The following is an 18067-nucleotide window of genomic DNA, read 5'->3' as shown; positions in this document are numbered from 1 at the left end:
GACCAACGCTTCAACATAGGAGGTTAAAGTTCGAATCCCTTCGGAGCCGAGGGCGAGAAGCCCCTTTCTCTTGACGATGTAGTGAGTCCGGATCAGCTCCCCGACGGCTTTACCACCATAAAAACAGGGGGCCCGGTGGTGGGGTGATGAGAGGATTTTTTTTATTTTTTACAGGTGAGCCCCACCAAATTTGTGGTGGAAAAGCTGCCGGGGAGCTCCCCATCAGTGGTGATGATCCGAATTCCGATGTAGTCGTGGGCCGAATCAACGATTCAATTTCTAATCAGCCCATGCTTTCCACGGTTTTTTTTTTTTTTTTTAATGATGTTATGAAATGAAAGCCACGCTTTACACGATATTTGAAAATTGATTTATGTCCAGTGGAGAAAACACAAAAAGGAAACTTGCTCTTACCGAAGTGAAGACAACAACGACACGAAACGTGGGTATTTTCAATTTCTAATTCCGCGCAAGTGGTAGATTAGGTTAACTGAAAATGACTTCATAAAGTAATAACTGATTTATATATATAATCCATTGCTGAGTTGTCAATTCCTTATTTGTCCATTATAATGATTTTCCTTTTACCAAAAAATAATTATAATGATTTTCCCTCTAACATTTCAAGGAAGAAAGCAATTTAAAAAAAATGATCTGCTCTAATCTCATGTGCTAGAGCTGCTCACTAGTTCAAAGAAGAAGAAGGTTAGCGCTAAGAGAGATGACTCTGTAGTTTATTTTGAATAATTCTCCATTTTCAGATAATTCTCGCGGAGTAATATCTAGAATCAAATGGCGGTTTCTCTGCAACTCTGCTGTTTTTCAAAGGGTACTAACTTCTCCTTGCCGGAGAATCGGTCTGGCGTTCTTACTAGTTTCAAATTTCGGAAACCTTTGTCCGTCCGGTGCAGCAGTGGCGAGTCTTCGGAACTGAAAACTGGCGTGGAATCGGAATTTGATGCCAAGGTGTTCCGCAAGAACCTTACCAGGAGCAAAAACTACAACCGCAAGGGCTTCGGTCACAAAGAAGAAACCCTCCAGCTCATGGATCTCGAGTATACCAGTATGTTCCGTACCCTACTGCTTTTCTTTACTGTTCTAGTTATTCTCTCGTATGGATAAGATCATAGGTATAAGAAAGTAGTTGTGCGCTAGATGAAGTGTATCTGTGGTTCTTTTTCTTTTCTTTTTTTCCACCGAGAAAAAAAGTTGTCCAAAGTCACCATGCCTGTGGGGAACTTCTGGGTTCCCTGTTTCCTTCATTTTTTCATGTCTGATTTTGATGGCAATTGTGGCTTCTAATTCGACGTCCCTGTTGAGGAATTTCAGGTGATGTGATAAAGAAGCTAAAAGACAGTGGGAATCAATATACGTGGGGTAATGTCACGATCAGACTCGCTGAATCATATGGATTTTGCTGGGGTGTCGAAAGGGCTGTCCAGATTGCCTATGAAGCTAGGAAACAATTCCCTGATGAGAAAATTTGGATTACCAATGAGATTATTCACAACCCAACTGTTAATAAGGTACGTTAACCGCAGTTTCCCAGCTCTGTTCAAGGCTTGTAACTACGTGGAATTTTATTTCGCTTTTGTTAGATATGCTCTTATTTTTTGGACCACCAAGTTGGCTTCCAAAACTGAATTCTGAAAACATGCTTCTACCATTAGTTACCATAAATCTACCGCCTTCAAACAGAATTCCTATTGCTACCTTGCTTAGGTACAGAAGACTATGACCAATGTATTCTGGCACAAAGATTCTAACAACAAACTCTGGAACACTTGGAATTGGCTGTCTGTCAATTCCTCTTGTTCAATGATCTTAGGATACTTAATTCTATAAGGTTGTTATTCTAAATTTTTTTTTGGTATGCATGATGCTTAAGAGACTTTGCTTGCAATAGAAGTAGGGAACATTACACAATTCTTTTTCTTCTTTTTTTTTAAAGTTCATCTATTTGATATGAATTTACTTTCAGAATCTGTACTCATTCAAATTTGGAGTGGACAAGAAGTTACTGCCATATGAGGCACCTTTTATCCCCTTTTAGTATTCAACTAGTATTTTAAACAAGTTCTGTTTTTTTTTCAAAAGGTGATTGAAGTAATTCCTTTTACATCCTCTCTTTTTCTTATTTATTTATTTTTTTTTTTTGGGGGGGGGGAATTATTTTCCACTGATGCCATGGCACATGCAATTTTAGAGTATTTCTATTTGAGGTCCCTACAAATGGTGGACTAAAGACATTATGAAACTAATCATATCACATTTGCTTAGTAGATATACTTTCTTGAAGTGGCCTATTTATCTTTTCCTTGACGTTATAAAGCCTTTTAATTTATGGTGCAGAGGTTAGGGGAACTGCAAGTTAAGGATATTCCACTTGCAGATGGTAAGAAGCAGTTTGATGTTATTGATAAGGGTGATGTTGTGATATTGCCTGCTTTTGGAGCTGCAGTTGATGAAATGCTGGTTTTGACTGAGAAAAATGTGCAAATAGTTGACACAACTTGCCCATGGGTTACCAAGGTACTAGTTTGAAAATTTTGTCTGGGACAATGTTAATTACTTGGAATTTAAGATCCACAATTATTCATGTTCCCTTCTTTTTATGTTTACTCACTCTAATGTAATGTTTAAGGTCTGGAATACTGTTGAGAAGCATAAGAAGGGTGAATATACTTCAATAATACATGGTAAATATTCACATGAAGAAACTATCGCCACTGCATCTTTTGCAGGGAAATACGTCATCGTGAAGAACATGGCAGAGGTATAATTGTTCATGTTGAACTCATTTTTCCTGGATATCTTGGCTAATTTATTCACATAGACATTTATGTTTACACCTGGAATTTTAACTGTTTGGTGATCTCTTGAAAACCAGGCGATGTACGTATGTGATTATATTCTTGGGGGTCAACTTGATGGTTCTAGCTCAACAAAAGAGGAGTTTCTGGAGGTAGAAATAGAGCAATAGCTCACTTTCCTGATGATATCTTGGAACTTGGGGTTAAGCTAATTATTAGTATCTTTCCAGAAATTCAGATTTTCAGTTTCCATGGGGTTTGATCCAGACACTGATCTTGTAAAAGTAGGCATTGCAAACCAGACTACGATGCTCAAAGGAGAAACAGAAGAAATGGGTGAGTGCACCTAGCGTATGGCATTGTTTAAAAGTAAATTGTTATCTGTGATATATATAGGTTTTGATTTTGTGTAATATCCTAGGAAAATTGGTTGAGAAGACTATGATGCGCAAGTATGGAGTAGAAAATATCAATGAGCACTTCATAAGCTTCAATACAATTTGTGATGCCACCCAGGTACTTGTCTCCTAATGCTCTACTAGTTATAGCCTTGCAACAGATTTATTAGTCAGAGCATACCATGTTTTTATTTTTGACAACAATTTTGTTGTGACATGATCAGCTTTTATAATTTAAAATGGTATATCTGTCATGTCCAACTTGGCATGTCATTTGGAAAACAAGTAGTAAGTGCCATATCTTGTCTTGAAGAAAGTGATTTTTCTGAAGGGAAATAATAGAATCATTTTCTTGTGTGTGTTGGGGGGAGGGGGTTTGGTTATGGGGGTTTTGGGAACTTTGGGTAATTGAGGTTAATTAATTGAAGGAACTATAAACCAAAGAAAAAAGTAAGAACGACCATCTGGAAAACATCTTGATATGAAACTGACTTTTGTTATAGTGGATCTTAATCTCGTACTTCCTAGGATGAAGAATTTTTGTCGTTAAGGCAATCTCAGGTTTCATGCAAATTTAATAAACTTGGAAGAACTTTGTGTGTTGACCTGTGGAAACTTATGAGCTATGTGCTAAGTAAATGTGCACTGTTACATTTGTTGCTGCATAAAATATTAGGAGTTTCAGCATTAATTAAACAGGAAAATTTCCAGATTATTCATGATTCAGTGGCATTGCTGTAGTTTACATTTTGACATCAGATGAGCATGAAATGATATATAAGGTACCAATCTGTTTTAAGTGTAGGATAAAATGGGCCAGCACTTAGATATATTTTTTATTTTCTAAATTACAAGGATGTGTTTCTTAATTGATTGCATGCCCTTTCTACCAGATCTTTACCTTTTCCTTCCATATCCTTTTTCAAATTCTTGCTGGTCTCCTATTAATCTGCCATGCATTTTCTGAAGTATCATCCTATGTTTATTGTAGCTTATTGATTGGTGGCCAGCCCTATATATCAAGGATTATCTCAGTCAGGCCATCGTTTAGCTGACTGAGCTGATTGGAAGTTTGATCTTCCATGGTGATCCCACCATTCTAACTTAAGTAGTATCTTGTTTAGCTACAATACCTAGATGGACTAGAATTCATGCTTTCTGGAACAGTCAAAATGACTAATCTAGATGTGCCTTTGTATCAGAGTTTTTAAATTCCTGCCTAGAGGCCACCATTCCAACTAGAAGATGTAAATCCCCCCCTACACCCCCCCCCCCCAAAAAAAAAAAAAATCTCTCCATCTCCAACAAAACTGCCTCATCTGCAACATTGGACTGAAAGTCTCCTTCTTTCTCTTAAATAATTCCAGGAGCGACAAGATGCGATGTACAAGTTAGTGGATGATGAACTTGATCTAATTCTAGTAATTGGTGGATGGAACTCCAGCAACACTTCCCATCTACAAGAGATAGCAGAAGCCCGAGGAATTCCATCTTATTGGATTGACAGTGAGCAAAGAATAGGACCAGGAAACAGAATAAGTTACAGATTGAATGTAAGTTCTTACAGCGGGGAATGTTAACAGACTGAACCCTAATTGTTATGAACTCCTTTTACTTCTTGATGTTCATGTTGTCTGTTCACTTAATCTTCTATATTTTTAACAAAAACTTGTTAATAGCACGGGGAGTTGGTTGAGAAAGAAAACTGGCTACCGGAGGGTCCCATCAAAATTGGTGTCACGTCAGGTGCTTCAACTCCAGACAAGGTAATTCTCGTAAACATGGTATATCTGTTCTTCAGAGTATTTGACTTAGCCAAAGAATTCCTGGACATGAATGGAGGCATCCTCTTTTCCTTTTCTCTTACCTCTACAAATGTCTGTTTCTGTCCCTGTCCATGGTCAATTTGTTGCATTCTTTTTCTTTTTTTTTTTTCCCCAGTTGGGGGGGGGGGGGGGGACAGAGCTTTTAATTGGGAGGTTTAAACCATACTTCATTAATAAATCTATTAGTTGCTGTATGATTTGCATGTGCTTCTACCCCATCTTGTAGAGTCTTAAGTTATGTGAGAGGTAGGGTCTGAGTGGTTAGTGAATTAGGCAAAACTTGAGATCATTTACTGAAGCATCTGGTGACCTCTCCTCTTCTTCTTTTTTTTTTTTTTTTTTTTTTTGGGGGGGGGGGGGGGGGAAGGGCTGTCAATATAACTCTCCACTTCTAGCTATCCCAGGAAATTATTGTTAATTTTTTGAGGTAGGGGTGCCTGCGGCCATTTTGGGTAAAATATTATTGACAGATTGTCAATCTAACCTGTTGAGACAACATCTCCTAAACAAATGACTGTATCTGACTAATGTCTTCTTACCAAAATGTAATTTCCTTCCTTTCTTTTCTTGTTGTGGTTAAGCTTCAGCATGACTTATAAACTGTATTTCTGAATCCTTCGTTGCTTGATTTGGCCAGGCTGTTGAGGATGTTCTTATGAAGGTCTTTGATTACAAACGTGAAGAAGCCTCGCAGTTGGCATAATCTCAACTCTGTACCATTTTTGTTAATTACCTCATTGATGTAAATACCTGATACTGTGTTTCTATTTTCATCTTCTTTTTTTTTTTTTTTTTTTTTTTTTTTTGGGGGGGGGGGGGGGGGGGGGGGAGTGCAGTCAGGTTGACATGTAGAATTTATGGCAATCAGAGTTAAGCTGTAAGTTGAGAATTTTTAAACTCTGACAATGATCTTATAGTAGATGATTTTCATGCAATTAAGACCATCAAGTTCCAGAGTTACTTCTAAATTTATCACCGTTCTGAGACTGGATCTCCGCATTGATGAAATTGATTCCATGTTTTGGGACCCTTTTCTGTTCACCGTGTGCCTGGAGGCACCCCTTCTTCTTCCCTCTTGATCAGGCACCCTCATATAGTTGTAGTTGCATTTATCATTACAAGGAATTTCATCGTTGCTGTTAACTGATCACCCTTGGGAGGAGTACATCGAGGGGAGAAATTCTTCTATGTACAAATGTGCTCTTTTTTTGAATGAGCAACCCATGCATATTCATCCATCAAGAGAAGCTAAACAAGGTTAAGTACTGAAATAACAAAAGTTCTCTTAAAATTGTTAAGAATTTGCTTTGATTTTCCTCATTCATGCTAGGTCAGAAATCTGACTATCTGAGTTGTGTGTCACACTGATCTCTAATACTATGCTAGAAGTTCTAGTAAACCGTGCATAGAAACGTTCATTAAGTCAAATAACTTGTTTGACAGTTTGATTATATATATTAGAGCACTTAAATATTTCCCTCAGAATCATAATCTTTAGGGTTTGCCAAATCAATGTTCGACCTCCATCCCTGTTTTTCTACCTTTGGTATTCTTTTGCGTATTCCAGTTGATTCTGTACTATGCATTCCTGTCAAATTTCTGGGCTTTTGCCCTCAATTGATGACTCTCATCAGCTTTCTTGAGGTTCTGATGGGCCACCCACTGCTGTGACACGCTGCTTTGCTTGCAAAGCCTGCAGTAGAATAAATCCATTATTCTTTTATCTGCACATGGAAATGTTTACCAACTAATGCTTTTAAGTTTTGGGTGTTGATTTACACATGCTCTTTCAAAAAGGATTAATGAATCAAGCTATTCTACCTGCTCTTAGCATGTAAATAATGGCATTCCTATCAGACTTGCCAATGAGCTACATGAACTTACCTCTTTATACCAGTTGGTTCGACCCAACATGAACAGAAAAATAAAAGTCTGAAGAAGATTGTCTGCTTATATCCCGAACCATATGCCCTATGTAAGGATTCAGTCAACACAAAAGTGAATTGCTATCAATGCTGCACTGGTTTGATGATTTTAGTTGTGCCATCACTGTTCCTGTTGGTACCTGAACCCCAAAATTGAAATTGTAACCCAGTAAGGTACCAACAGGAAGTCCAAAAGCATAGTAGCACCAATATTTATGAAGGTCATTGATGACTGCCAACCTGCACCTACTGCAACCCCTGCAAATCCATGGAATTCCTCAGCCAAGATCATTGAACTGATGGAAGCATTAAGAAAAGGATAAGAAAATCTCCTGTGTCTGAAAGATTCACCATGGATGACAGGTTGGATGCTGTTAAGCAGAATGGTTGCAGCCAGAGGGTATGCAAGCATGGATGTCGCCCTTATGACTACAGGCTTATCCGTGAACAGCCGAGGGAAGTTCCCCGTGGTGGCCAGAATCGAAGCTGTAAAAAAATTCCAAACGATGATGGTATTGCTATAGCTACAATTACTGAGAACTTTGCAGCTCTTGGGTGTTGTGCTCCAAGTTCATTGGAGATCCGCACGCTGAAATTCAGGGAAACAAATGATGAAATGGGAATATTACACAGAAAGAACAAGGAGTCACTAATGCCTACTTTGAGTGAGTTGTATCTCACTTTCAGCTATGATCAGAAAGGAAAACATACTAACCTGACAGCAGCACTGATTCCCAGATTAACCTGCAATTTCTGGATTCTTCAATCTGCCAATTCAGAAGTATAATTGCTGTATAATACCAGAGCTCCAAGCTGACAGTAACGAATTGTATAAGCAAGAGCAAGATTCAATATGACTTCAGTATCAATTAGTGCCGGGTTGGTTGCTACTTACCATAGCATGATGGCTGAAGCGAGAAACAGTTTCAGAAAGGCTGCCAAGGGTTGGAATGCATAAAGGAAAAGCCAGTCCATGATTCTGGAAAGTACCCAGAAACCATATATACCATCTGTGCCAAAACAATCAACCACCATGTAATGTCTCCAGCAATGGCAGCTCCAACCATTCCATGCCCAAGTTTTTTCACAAGAACCCAGCTCAGTAACACATGCAAGGCCAAACCATCGAAATAACAGAGTCAGGTGTGGGCGAATAATTGAGGGATCGCCCATATGTCGAGTACTTGCCTGCCACCTTTGCTATGTTTTTGCTCTGATGAAGTAGATTCAAAAGTGGCGAGGGATAAGCAGTATTGCTGTGACTCCAGTTATGATGTATGATCTTTGCAGATAAAGACTCCCATGCATGTTAATTTGCCCAGCACCAACAGCTTGACCGGAAAGTGTCTCTAAAGGACTTCCCACTCCTAGCTATTTCAACATATCATAACATCAGATGGCATTGAATGTCAAAGAAATGGGAAGAGAGAGAGAGATGTGGGTGCCCATTCAAGTAAACAAGAACTGCAGATTAAAATTGTCCAAACTCCAGAGAGAAGATCAGTGAACTGCTTATTAAGCACTTACCATAATCCCATAAACAAACCCTTCGAGGACATTCTGAACAAGAGAGACAGCAGAAAGCTTGACTTCCCCAAGGTGACCAACGAATGCAACTGTAAAAAATCCAATAGAGAACTGAGAAATTGAAGCTAGAATTGTAGGTGCTGCTATATGCCACACCTTCCTTGATTCTTCCCAGCTTTTGTTTGCGACTTTTGATCTCATCTCGCCACTCAGAATCTCCAAAATCCTTTTTCTCAAGCCCAATCCGTTTAGCCTCCATTGGAAAACTCTTTAATCTAACACAGGAGAATCAAATTGCAGTACTTCTATCTCTACTTGTCTTTGGTTTAAATAATGAACTCTTTCACAGCTTCTCATGGATTAATTGTATAGACGGATTGCGTGCATGTGTTGCATGGCATTGGATCCTTTTTACTAGGATTGGATTGATTATCTGGTTATCTAACTTTATTTTGTGTCTTTCCATATATCTGATAGAACAGGTATCTTGCTCAAACCAAGAATTTTTTGGTTTCCCATTTTATCCCTTCCCCTAAAAGACGCTTTCGATCTATTCATTGAATACTTGAGTTTATAGTTTTTTTTCTTTTTACTGATCTAAATGGGTATCTCTATCAGGTAGATAAGCCCCAGTACTCCTCGGTTTTTCAATCCTGTTAGAAACTTAACAAAGGAGAGTTCATCATGAAAACGAACCAGAAAGTGTCCAAATCCCTATGAAGGACTCTTAATATTTATCTAGCCAACAATTGAAACTTCTTCTATTTGAATGATTATAAATGATGCCAAGAAAAACTGAAAATGTAAGGTGGATTGAACTAAGATTAGAAGACATAAGGTAGAACCCCAAAAAAAAAAGACGTAGAATCTGCTTGCATGCATTTGCCTTCCCCAAAAATGGTCATAATTTCTCTCATAAATTAGGTTTTTAAATATTACTGCATTCATTGTTGTTTAAATTCTTTTCACATTGAACATATAACTATCTTAACAAGAGCATATACTGCTACCACTAGTCTTGTTTAGCATTGCCAACAAGGGAATTCAGAAAGTTCATTCATGCAGTGTTTGAGTAAGTGGTTATAACCTGAATTTGACTCCAGTGGCAAATAATCGAGCAAGAAAGAAAAAATTTAGTCATACAATAGGGTGGATCATCCATGAGGACAATTGTTCAAAAAATGCCTGTAGCTCATCAAATGACATATAAAAGAGCCCAACTCAGTCTTGTAGAGCTTACTGATTACTAAATTCAAAGCAACTATATCAAATAGGAGAGCAAGAATATCGAAAATTCTGATCAAACCCAATCAAAGTGAAGAAATTCTTATTCAACAAATGGAAACATTGAATATTCAATTTCCCATCAGACATGCCGTGATGACGAATTACATATCACTGTTATAAAAATAAAAATTAGAAACAAAAAAGGGAAAAAGAAAGTTCTCCATGCAAGCTCCAAATATCAATTCTTGGCAGTATATGTTACACACATGATGAGAAGGCCACGGAGATACAACGCATATGATGTATATTGACAGTAAATGGTTCTGTTTGAACAATTCAACATATAAGACAACTGGGAGAAGAGTTGATGCACATCGGAGGAAGGTGAATTGATTTGGGGTGATGCAGAGTGGTCAGCTCGCAATTCCAAAAATGAAAAATGTTTTGCACCGACTTGTCAGTCCTACTTCTGTTCTCACAAAGCTAGTGAATTTTGCTTTCAAGGTGTTTAAGAGGAGACGATTCTACAATTTCTGGAACCATATCAAGCAAGCGATTCATCTCTTCTGGAAATTCAACCTTTGCTCTGTTAGTCTTTCCTCCAATAACCACTGTGGTTCCATCTTGCAAGGCCCAAATCTTCAGAGTGATTTTTTTTTTTTTTTGGGGGGGGGGGGGGGGGGTGGAATGCAGTTAGTATAACAATATGATCAGACACTAGAGACATCAAAGTTATAAACATATACAACAAGAACCCATTATCAAATCCAAGTATTTTACCTGTGAATGAGACAAGAAACTGATGCAAGTTGTAAGCATCAAAAAGCCAAACCCAGCATAGACAACCGGCACTCCTGGATCAGTCTGATCAGAGGATGGGCAAAATTGGATAGGATGTTAAACTACAAAATAATAGTCTGCGAAGAGAAACCCATAGTAAATATAATCAAGGACTTAAAGATCAGCATTGCAAACAAGCTCATAACTGTTTGTCTGTATCCAATCCAGATCATTCTGGATTATTCCAGTCCCACAATGATATAGAGTGGGTAGTATGAATCCATACCAATCTTTTAAACTATGAATCTGAAAAACAGAACTAGATTAATTAGTAAAGACATCACCTTTAAATCAAGCCCACTACTCCCAATGGCATCTACGATTTCAATTTTTATACCATTCACATCAATTGGTAGCTTTGAGCCAGGGCGCCTTACTCCAACAAATTTTCCCTCTTGATCATATATAAATATTGACTGAAGATCTCGAGCTAACATTGATCTGGAAATTTTCAGCGGCAGGGAGACCCAAAAAAAAGAATGAAAATTCAAGGTTATGCTTTCCCTATTACAGTTTCTCAAAAGTAACAAAAAAATCACATTAATGGAACATACATTCCCTGCACATTAGGAGAATCTGCATCCCCAACTGGCAGGAAGGTCCCAAAGAGCTTTTTGTCTCCATTCAGTTTCAAAGGTGCCACAGCCAAATTGAAAGGTCCTTCACCATCCTTAAGTATCTGGAGTGCCGAAAACCCCCAGTCTGTCTGGTACATAGTGATCCCTCCATACCTTAATGGGTCATTGACACTAATTGTTTTCCTCAAAACCTCCTTCCCATCAAGGTCAAATAGTGAAAGATCAGTATAAAACTGTGACACCTGAAAGGAAACAAGACACCATGTCTTTAGCAGATGCTATGAAAAAACTGATGCAGGAGATGCCATCATTTTGCAACAAAGAAAACTTGAAAGCTCAAGGTTGAAGTTCTATAGGAAACTAAGAAATATTACTGACCTCCCCGCTTTCATAATAGTCCATGTAAAATCTATTCACATGGACTTCAGTATTAAAAGTTCGGGCAGGAGAAGAAAGGAACCCTGTTGGGTTCATTACATCTCCCAGAATGAAGTTAAGTCCCTGAGGAACAGTGACTGACCCTTTGAAACTCCCTGCAGCGCTGAGAGTCCCTCCAGACATTATCAATAGCATGGCCAAATGTACCCCAATTGGGGCCAAACGGCCTGCCAATCCCTTGAAGGCATATAAAGATGGTCCTTTCAAGAAAACCTACAGCAATCAAACCACAAGATAAATAGCCAGAGACACATTTAAATGACTAAATAAAATGATCACAGTCCAAAATTGACAAAATAAACTTATCCCAGGATGATTTAGATCATGAATACAGAGATGCCCTTTTCCTATTTTTTATTAACAGAGTTCACATAGCAGACGCTATTTAGTTGGGATAAGGTTGAGCTGCTGTTGTTGCTTTTTTTTGCTGGATCAGCCCAGGCAGAATCATGACTGGCTCATTTTTTGTCTGGTCCAGGCACAGGATCACCTTGGTAAGAGACCAAATTCAAATCAGGTGATTTTCTGAAATCTGTCCATTGGTTTCAATCCTAAAAGATGCTATACATAGTTGAAGCCATCAGGAATTGAACCCGAGACTTCACTTTCATGTATGACACTCCAACCATGAAGTAAATCTAAGGCCAAATGGATTTTACAAACTGTTATCCCAAACATTTTCAAAGGAGAAAACAGTTAAAGGGACCATTTTGTCAATTTACTCACAATTGTATACTTAATTTTCAATTTACTTCGTTTTCCATATTTTTCCCATTTAGTCATTTATAAACTTCAATTCATGGTTGATTTGTTTTTTCTGTTTCATTTTTTAGTCTTCCCTTTTTGCATGCTGAAGTTCTTTGGGACCCTCATGATGTGCATTCCCACTTAACATAATGGAGATAGTAATCTAATGTCTTAAAGAGTTGCCCTTCAATGTTCTCCAAAAGCAAGAAGGAGATGAGGTTTTGCACATCAAAGGTTCCAGCCTCAATGGCCTCTCCAGCAACGGAGAGCCTAGAGGGCCATCATTGCTGATCTCCAAGCCGGTTACACTCCCCACTCTGTTTCTCTACTTCTCTCCCTCTCCTTTCTTCTCCCCCTCTACTTCTCCTCCTCTCCTCTTCTCTATTTGTAAAAAATTAAGAATAATAATAATAATAAAATAAGATATGCTCATTTTTGGGGTTGTGTTTCTTGCATGTCGAGGACTCTAGACTTTGATGGCATCTCCAGCCTCCAAGCCAATCCAAATTCAGATTCGGATCTAAATTCCTCCCTATGTTTCTCTTCCTCTTTCGCTCTCCTTTCTCCTCCCTCTCTGCTTCTCCTCCTCTCCCATTCTCTGTTCATTCAAAATAAAACAGCCGTTTTGGGGTTCTGTTATAGCATGTTGAGGGTTCAAGTACTCAATGGCATCTCAAGCAATGGCAGTGAATCAAGAGGACCACCATTGCTAATCTCTCTGAATCAGATTTGAACTCAAATCCGGATATGAACTCCTCCCTCGGGTTCACCTTTTCTTCCCCCTCTCTGCTTCTTTTCCTCTCCCCTTCTCTATCATCCTTCACCTCCCCCTCCCTTTCTCCCCTGCACCTCTACTTTCTTTCCTTCTCTGTTCTTCTGGTTCGCCCTTTGCTTCTCTCCCTCTCCTCCCTCCTTCTCCGCCTCTTCCAAATCCTATGGCTTCCCCCTTCAAGTTCTCGTTTCTGTCTGAGGGCAATGGGAAAAGCTTCCGTCAAGTGTTGAGGTTTGTTGGGACTGGTTGGTGATTCTTCCTTTTCTCTTGCCCTCTTTCTCAATCTCTCTCTCTTCCTTTCTTCCTCGTCTCATTCTCTTCCCTCTACCTTTGCTTCTTTTCCTCCCCTGGCCGTCCGTGTTGGAATTGGTGGAATCTGCCGCTCCACCGCTGGCTCACGTTGTCTTCCCTACTGTTGCTGCAACTATAGGCAATCCTGCAATACCCTAATGTCCTCTGTGATAGTACATCGGTCCTTGCTGGGATGCCATGCGCATTGCTGCAACTAAGGGTCCCCTTCATTGTACAGGAAACTCCTTCAGTCTAGCTTGGTCTAGTTGCTAGTGTTGTGTATTTTGCTTTATTGTAAGGCAATGTGCCACATGTTATGCTGGTGTTGTGGTGGTGTTGTGCTTTTTTGCTTTGTTGAGCCCTGTTTTCACCTTTGTATTATTTTCACTCCCATTTGGTTTATGAATTTATTCATTCATCCCCCCCAAAAAAAATCCATCAAACAGAACAGGATACATTTTTATGCTCTCATGTTGTTTTAATAGATCAGCTTCTATACATATGTCAGTGGGGCTTGATCTCTAACCGTAAGTCCATATTATATGTCACATAATGATTATATTTAAGTGGATCAACATATAATTGTCACTGTAGCATGCCATAAATGCAAATTAGACAGGTTTCCTTTCAACCAAATGTGCTAATACTAGCCGCACACATTCACATTTCAATGTTAGTTAGTTGATCTGATATATACGAAGTAGTGAGAAATTTGCTTAACTTGGCAAGCAAATCTGCATTAGTAGCCTTTAAATACTCCAACACATAGGGGTAACTTGATTCAAATTCGAGTTAAAAGAGTCAAAGGTAGGCCAAGAATGATTCTATGAGATGTGGAGAGGAGAGACATGAAAACACACACACACCAACAAAAAAAAAAAAAAAGAATACCTCATATCCAGCACCCATTAAAATTACTCCTAGATCATGCACAGATGCTCGGGGCAGAGTATCTGCAAATTCCTGTTTGAGGATAGCTTCAGCGGAATGCGAGAAAGACCATCTGCAGATATTGATTTATTCTTGTTAACTAAAGGCTTCTCCAAGTGGACCAGCTGAAGACATGATGAGATATGCAGAGGGAACAGGACCTTCGTGCAACCTTAACTAAGGGGATCTGTGTTGTGTAAGTGCAGGCCATAAGTGATGCAGCAAGTAAAATCAACATTCCGAGGAAAACAGGAGATGAGAACATGTGGTCGAACCCAAGCCCAAGAATCCATCTCCAAGTGAAAAATCCAAAGACAGGATTGTCTTCAGGGTACTTCTGGAAATAATAAGCTGGGGCCTCACCTTGGTCAATGGCAGTTCCTGCAGAACAAAAATAAACATAATTCCATTCATTTAAGGCAGTAAAATTCAGGCCACATGTAAGGGTGCAATTTTGGGACCAAACCAAACCAGCCCGTTTAGGCCTGAATAAAACCAAACCCAGGCTTATTGGACGAGGTATGGGCTAAGGGTAAAAAAGTTGATTGGTTTCGGGCTGGTTCATTCCAACTTGTTAGTGGCCCATTAGCCCGAGCTGAATGGACTGAACCACTACCCGGGCCAAAGCGTTAATTATACCCAAACTGTTATGATGCGTTATAATTACCTAGGGTTTTTAGTTTTTAAAATTATTGGAGTTAACATCACTATTAATCTTTTTTTGTCAGTAATGAAGGACATATGGACTCTTATTATTTATTTCCAAGTTGTGAAGTGTGGAAGTATAAGTTTGTCCCAGATTTTTGTTTGATAAGAAGTATTTTTGGAACAGATTCTCTTTATAGAACTTATGGAATATGTGAAAAAGGCTGGATATTATGGAACTATAAACTGTGTTGAAACAGTAGCTTTTTATGTTTCCATATTGATATCTCATTTGTTTTTTTAATAGAATTTTGAGTTTATTTTACTATTTAAGGAGTTAAAAGAAGTCAAAGAGTTTGACTTGTTTGGACCTTAAGCCTAAGAGGCAAGATTCAAGACCAATATAATTTTTATTTGAACTAGACTATAACGGTTTGATAGGAGTTGGTAATGATCAACCTGAACCCAAAGTGCACCCCAAACTGAAGCCACAATTTTGCTAATGGCCCATGTTTGGGCCTGATGCTATCAACTAAAAGCACTAAGCCTAAACGGAAACCGCCTCAGACCAAAGTTGACACCCCTAGCCACAGGCATCAGAGGATCAGACTAGGAACAGAAAAAGGAATGGTAAGTGCAAAATAAGAGCATTGATGTATGACCACAACAACAACAAAAAACTCAGCCTTATTCAAGCTCAACGTGGAGAGCTACATGGACCCAAAGAAAGAAACAATAGGGTTAAAAGACTCAAATAAAGAAACAAGATTTCTGAACCATTGAAGAAGCAACAAAATGTTATCACCAAGGAAGGATTACATTTTTGGTTTCAAAGTTTCAACACACTGTAATATCTTTAAGCAAAGCAAGGTCCAAGTTTTCTGATCATTTCCAAATTCAAATTACTTGAGTGCATTTACAGAAAGAAGGAAGCAAATATTTCCACATTAAGAAAAGGGAAATCCCAATGTACTAATTTAATTCTTTATAGATTTTATAGATGAGCCTCTGACAATCACAAGTACGTGCACATGTACTAATGTAGATAAATTATGGAGTTAAACTTATTTCCAAGAAAGAAAAAATTAGGGATTCAAGGAAATGATGAACCTTCAAGTGAAGACCTTCTGCTTTAAATATGCAAAATAAATTCTTAATTTCCATTGGTTCCCAATTCCCCAGACAAACGGATAGAAACTTCAAGATATGATGCAAGATGGGGAAAGGCAAGGTTTTCTTCAAGACTTGAAGAAGTACCAGTTCATCCCAAAATGGACCTGAACCCCTTCAACACAAGAAACGAAAGCTAAATGGATGATAAGAATACATGCAAACCAAAATTATCAGAAATAAGTCACTTATTTTCAAGCAGGATGGGGACTCTTACGTACAGAATAGAGAGAGGAAAGAAAGAAAAAAAAAAGACAAAAGGGAAATCAACCAAGAGAGGTTAGTAAATCCATTTCTTTCTTTTTCGTTCAATTCTCCAGTCTCCATCATTGATTTTGTCGCTTTTTTATATCTGTAAAGTACTGAGCTCAGTAACCATGGAAAACAGCTTTGCTGCGCTGCTCGAATTTTAAGCCCCAAAAAGAAAGAGAAGGAAAAGAAAAAAAAGAGGCAAAAACAGACGAAAACCCCAGTGAAGAAATATCAAAACCAAAGCTGACAAGGCCATACTTTAATAATCTAATGTTAGCCAATTTTGATGACAAATTGTGTTTCTCAGTCATGCGTTTCAGTGCAGAAAGACATATACAGAGATCCATGCAGAGAAAACTGGAAATTAGAAGCAAAACAAAGAAGCACAATGAAAAAAACCACTGGTAAGGAAAGGAGAATACCAAGAGCCATAAGAACTGCAATCACAAACATTTCACCAACAGCCAAAGGCAGATTAGAGAGAACTGTTAATAACCTCCTGGGCACACTTCTAACGAGCCCCATTATCGAAATTGTGCTCGAATTCCTGGATTTTGCCGGAATTTGCTTATTACCAGGGTCTTCTTCCGATAGAGTCGGTGCACCTTCTGAGAGGATGATTTTCTTGGAGATGGGCTTGTTGTTGCCATCTCTCAAAATTTTAAGCTTACAACAGATCCCGAGTGAGAGGCTTCTACTCCTGCAAGAAGTGTGAAGATGGGTGTTGAAGGAGAAGCGCCAACATTTGAAGGTCGATTGAAGAAGATGAGAATTGATGGCTTGGATCCCTGGTGTTAACTGTTTTGGGGTTTTGAAAAGGTTTAGACTCAGAATCTCCATGTCTATTCATCTCGAAAAAACCCCGCGGAAGATAATCTTCAGTTATACCAACGGTGAGGAGCGGGAAATGGCTGAGAACGGATAAGAAGATGAGATATTTTGCTTCGCCCTTTCAGCTCGCCGTGACTGGGTGGACCAGTTTGACTCCGGTTTAACTTTTAAACGTGTGGAAATGAATGGATCTTTGCAAACTCGGACCAGTTTAATTCCGGTTTAATATTCTATTTCACTCTTAAGAGCCTGTTTGGTTAAATGAATCCAGAGATTTCAAATTTCGATTCGTGACTCTGAGATTTGAGCATGTTTGGTTACATGAATCCAGAGATTTCAAATTTTGATTCATTGACTTTGAGATTTATACCCGTTTGGTAATGAAAATCTCTGAATTTATGAAATCTAAAGATTCATCCTTTTACACTAGAAACGTGAATCTGTAGATTTATAGGTATTGGGTGAAATCCAGAAGTTTCATTGCAATTATAAAGCGCTAAACATTTGCACATTAAAGTACATTAGTTTGAAATATGAACCCCTCTACACATGTTTGTGGAGCCTTTATAAGCGACCAGTTAAATCAGAGTGCTACAAACCAAACAAGTACAAAACGGTGTTAAGTTGATAACATGAGACCTAGGAAAACACTGAAAGCTCATCGGATCAAAAACCTAAACTGGCTAATGGTTTGGTTATGAATTCAGCTAAAACTAGATTGAACCAGCCGATTGATATCCACAAATTATGATATGCACTAATGCCACATTTTTTTTTTTTGGGGGTAGACACTAATGCCACATTCACCCTTATCTTGTTTTATCAACTATTACATGACTGTACTGCATGTGAAACTA

At 38.6% G+C, this 18067-nt stretch overlaps 2 protein-coding genes and 1 pseudogene across 3 annotated transcripts; 1 reads left to right on the top strand and 2 right to left on the bottom strand.

Moving 5' to 3' along the window:
* The first annotated feature begins 648 nt into the window (after positions 1-648).
* LOC149017824 (4-hydroxy-3-methylbut-2-enyl diphosphate reductase, chloroplastic-like) lies at positions 649-5817 on the top strand. Its single transcript, XM_089154231.1, has 10 exons — positions 649-1063; positions 1330-1526; positions 2353-2532; positions 2645-2776; positions 2891-2965; positions 3044-3149; positions 3235-3329; positions 4579-4764; positions 4891-4977; positions 5675-5817. Exons 1-10 carry the CDS (start codon positions 793-795, stop codon positions 5738-5740), a joined length of 1395 nt encoding a protein of 464 aa, XP_089010357.1. The 5' UTR covers positions 649-792; the 3' UTR covers positions 5741-5817.
* Positions 5818-6508: 691 nt separating this feature from the next.
* LOC149017823 (protein DETOXIFICATION 33-like) lies at positions 6509-8748 on the bottom strand (annotated as a pseudogene).
* Positions 8749-9771: 1023 nt separating this feature from the next.
* On the bottom strand, positions 9772-17281 carry LOC149017822 (cytochrome c biogenesis protein family). 2 transcript variants are annotated; one of them, XM_089152151.1, is made up of 8 exons: positions 16802-17281; positions 14474-14693; positions 14274-14385; positions 11513-11785; positions 11111-11376; positions 10841-10997; positions 10497-10580; positions 9772-10355 (listed from the first exon to the last, which is right to left on the bottom strand). In XM_089152151.1, exons 1-8 carry the CDS (start codon positions 17217-17219, stop codon positions 10200-10202), a joined length of 1686 nt encoding a protein of 561 aa, XP_089008277.1. In that variant the 5' UTR covers positions 17220-17281; the 3' UTR covers positions 9772-10199. The 2 variants fall into 2 exon arrangements, with proteins under 2 accessions (XP_089008277.1, XP_089008278.1); XM_089152152.1 differs by lacking the exon at positions 11513-11785.
* Between the last annotated feature and the right edge of the window lie 786 nt (positions 17282-18067).

This window comes from Hakea prostrata, chromosome 4 (genome assembly GCF_041222555.1).
Source record: "Hakea prostrata isolate BN-2017 chromosome 4, UWA_Hpros_2, whole genome shotgun sequence".
Classification (NCBI taxonomy): domain Eukaryota; kingdom Viridiplantae; phylum Streptophyta; class Magnoliopsida; order Proteales; family Proteaceae; genus Hakea; species Hakea prostrata.
Note: the sequence above shows the minus strand (reverse complement) of the source record. Positions and strands in the feature narration are given on the sequence as shown.

Bases quoted from the DNA above. Each gene is read 5' to 3' on its own strand.
- LOC149017822 (XM_089152151.1), bottom strand. From the start codon at position 17,219: ATGGAGATTCTGAGTCTAAACCTTTTCAAAACCCCAAAACAGTTAACA. The intron at 14,694-16,801 runs GTATTCTCCTTT...TTTGTTCTGCAG, and splicing joins TGCAGTTCTTATGGCTCTTG to GAACTGCCATTGACCAAGGT. The intron at 11,377-11,512 runs GTCAGTAATATT...GTTTCCTTTCAG, and splicing joins ACTATTATGAAAGCGGGGAG to GTGTCACAGTTTTATACTGA.
- LOC149017824 (XM_089154231.1), top strand. From the start codon at position 793: ATGGCGGTTTCTCTGCAACTCTGCTGTTTTTCAAAGGGTACTAACTTC. The intron at 3,330-4,578 runs GTACTTGTCTCC...AAATAATTCCAG, and splicing joins CAATTTGTGATGCCACCCAG to GAGCGACAAGATGCGATGTA. The intron at 4,978-5,674 runs GTAATTCTCGTA...TGATTTGGCCAG, and splicing joins GTGCTTCAACTCCAGACAAG to GCTGTTGAGGATGTTCTTAT.